Here is a 3276-nt window from a genome sequence, read left to right as displayed (position 1 = left end):
TGGGGCCCACTTAATCAGGGAGTTATGGATCTAAATAAACATTTAACTACATTCAGATACCTCATATTTAATCATTAAATAGTATAATCCCTGCTATCATTGCTGATTTATCAGTGTATTTGAGGGGAGTTAACCTCAGTTTCACACCCTTCTAAAGAATCTCCGAGTTTATAGACACCAAGGGATGAAAAAAAATTGATGATCCCTAAATATTTGGACAACTGACCAGGAAACTATCGAAAGTATGGCTCTGATGCCCTGCCCGGCGCCGCTAGCCCAGTGCTCCCCAGCTTGAGCCCGGCCCCCTCCGCGCCGAAACGCCGCCAACATGACGGAGAAACTGCCCTACAAAGTCGCTGACATCAGCCTGGCCTCCTGGGGACGTAAGGCCCTGGACATTGCAGAGAACGAGATGCCTGGACTGATGCGCATGCGCGAGATGTACTCCGCCTCCAAGCCGCTGAAGGGCGCCCGCATTGCCGGGTGCCTGCACATGACCGTGGAGACAGCTGTCCTTATTGAGACCCTTATCGCCCTGGGAGCTGAGGTGCAGTGGTCCAGCTGCAACATCTTTTCCACCCAGGACCATGCAGCAGCTGCCATTGCCAAGGCTGGCATTCCCGTGTACGCCTGGAAGGGTGAGACTGACGAGGAGTACCTGTGGTGCATCGAGCAAACGCTGTACTTCAAGGACGGGCCCCTCAACATGATCCTGGACGACGGCGGCGACCTCACCAACCTCATTCACACCAAGTACCCACAGCTCCTGGCGGGCATTCGAGGGATCTCTGAGGAGACCACGACCGGAGTCCACAACCTGTACAAGATGAAGGCCAATGGCATCCTGAAGGTGCCTGCCATCAACGTCAACGACTCTGTCACCAAGAGCAAGTTTGACAACCTCTACGGCTGCCGGGAGTCCCTCATTGATGGCATCAAGCGGGCCACAGACGTGATGATTGCCGGCAAAGTGGCCGTGGTTGCAGGCTATGGCGACGTGGGCAAGGGCTGTGCCCAGGCCCTAAGAGGTTTCGGGGCACGGGTCATCATCACCGAGATTGATCCCATCAACGCGCTGCAGGCCGCCATGGAGGGCTACGAGGTCACCACCATGGACGAGGCCTGTCAGGAGGGCAACATCTTTGTCACCACCACGGGCTGTGTCGACATCATCCTTGGCCGGCATTTTGAGCAGATGAAGGATGATGCCGTGGTGTGTAACATCGGACACTTTGACGTGGAGATCGATGTCAAGTGGCTGAACGAGAACTCTGTGGAGAAGGTGAACATAAAACCTCAGGTGGACCGCTACCGGCTGAAGAACGGGCGCCGTATCATCCTCCTGGCTGAGGGCCGGCTGGTCAACCTGGGCTGTGCCATGGGTCACCCCAGCTTCGTGATGAGCAACTCCTTCACCAACCAGGTGCTGGCGCAGATAGAACTGTGGACCCACCCGGACAAATACCCCGTTGGAGTCCACTTCCTGCCCAAGAAGCTGGATGAGGCAGTGGCTGAAGCCCACCTCGGTAAGCTGAACGTGAAGCTGACCAAGCTGACGGGGAAGCAGGCCCAGTACCTGGGCATGCCGGTGGACGGCCCCTTCAAACCGGATCACTACCGTTACTGAAAGCCCGGCCTCCCCTTCCCCTTCCAGCCGGTGTCCCTGCCCAGGCCCCGATTCTTCCCAAGAACACATGGCACTAATTTGAGACTGGCTTGTCACTGGTCCCCACTTTGTCCCCTCTGACTGTTCCCAGTGTGGCAAGAGGTATTGAGAAACTCCTCTGAAGACGCTGGTCACGATGGAGGGAGGTGTGTGGGAAACACCCCCAGGGAACCATGACCTGCTCGCTTAGTCTTTACGCTGCAGTTGGCAACAGTGGGCATGCCCATGCACGTGACGTCCAGTCCTCACCGGGTCTTAGGGACCCAGGTCACGCGCTTGGTGTGCAGCTTACTGGATCCTGGGCCCGTGTCGGTGACAGGGAGAGCTCAAAGGGCCGCAGCGAGAGTTTGAATGCTCCTAGGCCCCTTGCTGAGTGATGGACCTTCTCGTCAGCCTCAGAACAGTGAGGTCGGTACTACTTGTCCCTATTTTACAGGGGTTAAAATAGATTTGTCAGGGACAGCCAAAAGAAGTGACACCTATAGGTTAGGAGGGGTCAGAAAAAAAAATAAAACATGAGAAGAGGTGTTAGTCTGCCCCTATGTTGGTAATATGCTGGTTCCTGTCACAACTCTGGGTCAAAAAATTTTGTTTACAATGTGTTGAAAGAGGGCAGGAAGGTGGGCTAATAAAGAATTTGGTGCCTAAAAGGAAAAAAAAAAAAAAAAAGAAAGTATGGCTCTGATGTCAGTGAGGACCAAATACTTCAGCTAATAGTGATTTCTCGGGAAGACATTTTTGGCAATTCGCAACATCTGAAGATCCACAACCTTAAAGGGCTCAGTTCAGGTGGGGAGGTTGAACTTAAAAACAAGACAAGGACAACAACCAACAACTCACAGAAGAAATACACAAGGAAAAAATTCTGAGTGCCATGCGCAGTGATTTGATATAAAAATTCTTAGTGCCATGCGTGGTGATTTAATGTAAACTTTGTAAAGAGATATCTTTCACTTATTGGATTGAGAAAAAACTGCTCTGCTGATGAAACAGATACTTCCTATCCTCCCTGGAATCAATTTCCCAGGAAAAACTTGCAACACTTACCCTTTCTGAAAAAGCATGAGGAATAAAAGAGGAAGTAGATCAAGTGTGCAATAGGTCAGTCATTGCAATGCCCAACCCAGAGACAGAGGAAAAGGAAAGTTGACTGAGGACCGAAGGGACTTCAGAGGGACACTAAGTATCATTGTCATTTCAGTTACAAGAGTCCCTTCCACTAGAGGATCTACACTGGTACAGAGCTGGAAATACAGGAAATCCAGGACAGATGAAACCCTCAGGACCAGTGGTGAGAGTGGCGATACCAGGAGGGTGGAGGGAAGGTGGGGTAGAAAGGGAGAACAAATCCCAAGGATCTATATATAACCTCTTCCCTGGGGGACTGACCACAGAAAAGTGGGTGGAGGGAGATGTCGGACAGTTTAAGACAGGAAAAAATTTTTAAATAAATTATCAAGGGTTTGTGAGGGACCGGGGGACAGGATGGGAAGGGAAAAATAAGGAGCTGATACCAAGGTTCAAGTAGAAAGAAAATGTTTTGAGAATGATGAGGGCAACAAATGTAAAATGTGCTTGACACAGTAGATGTATGTCTGGATTGTGATAAG

The 3276-nt window shown here is 51.0% G+C and overlaps 1 protein-coding gene across 1 annotated transcript; it reads left to right on the top strand.

Moving 5' to 3' along the window:
- Positions 1–262: 262 nt before the first annotated feature.
- Positions 263–2339, top strand: LOC142462271 (adenosylhomocysteinase). Its single transcript, XM_075563988.1, has one exon. It carries the CDS (start codon positions 329–331, stop codon positions 1625–1627), a length of 1299 nt encoding a protein of 432 aa, XP_075420103.1. The 5' UTR covers positions 263–328; the 3' UTR covers positions 1628–2339.
- The last annotated feature ends 937 nt before the right edge of the window (positions 2340–3276 follow it).

This window comes from Tenrec ecaudatus, chromosome 12 (genome assembly GCF_050624435.1).
Source record: "Tenrec ecaudatus isolate mTenEca1 chromosome 12, mTenEca1.hap1, whole genome shotgun sequence".
Taxonomy (NCBI): Eukaryota; Metazoa; Chordata; class Mammalia; order Afrosoricida; family Tenrecidae; genus Tenrec; species Tenrec ecaudatus.
Note: the sequence above shows the minus strand (reverse complement) of the source record. Positions and strands in the feature narration are given on the sequence as shown.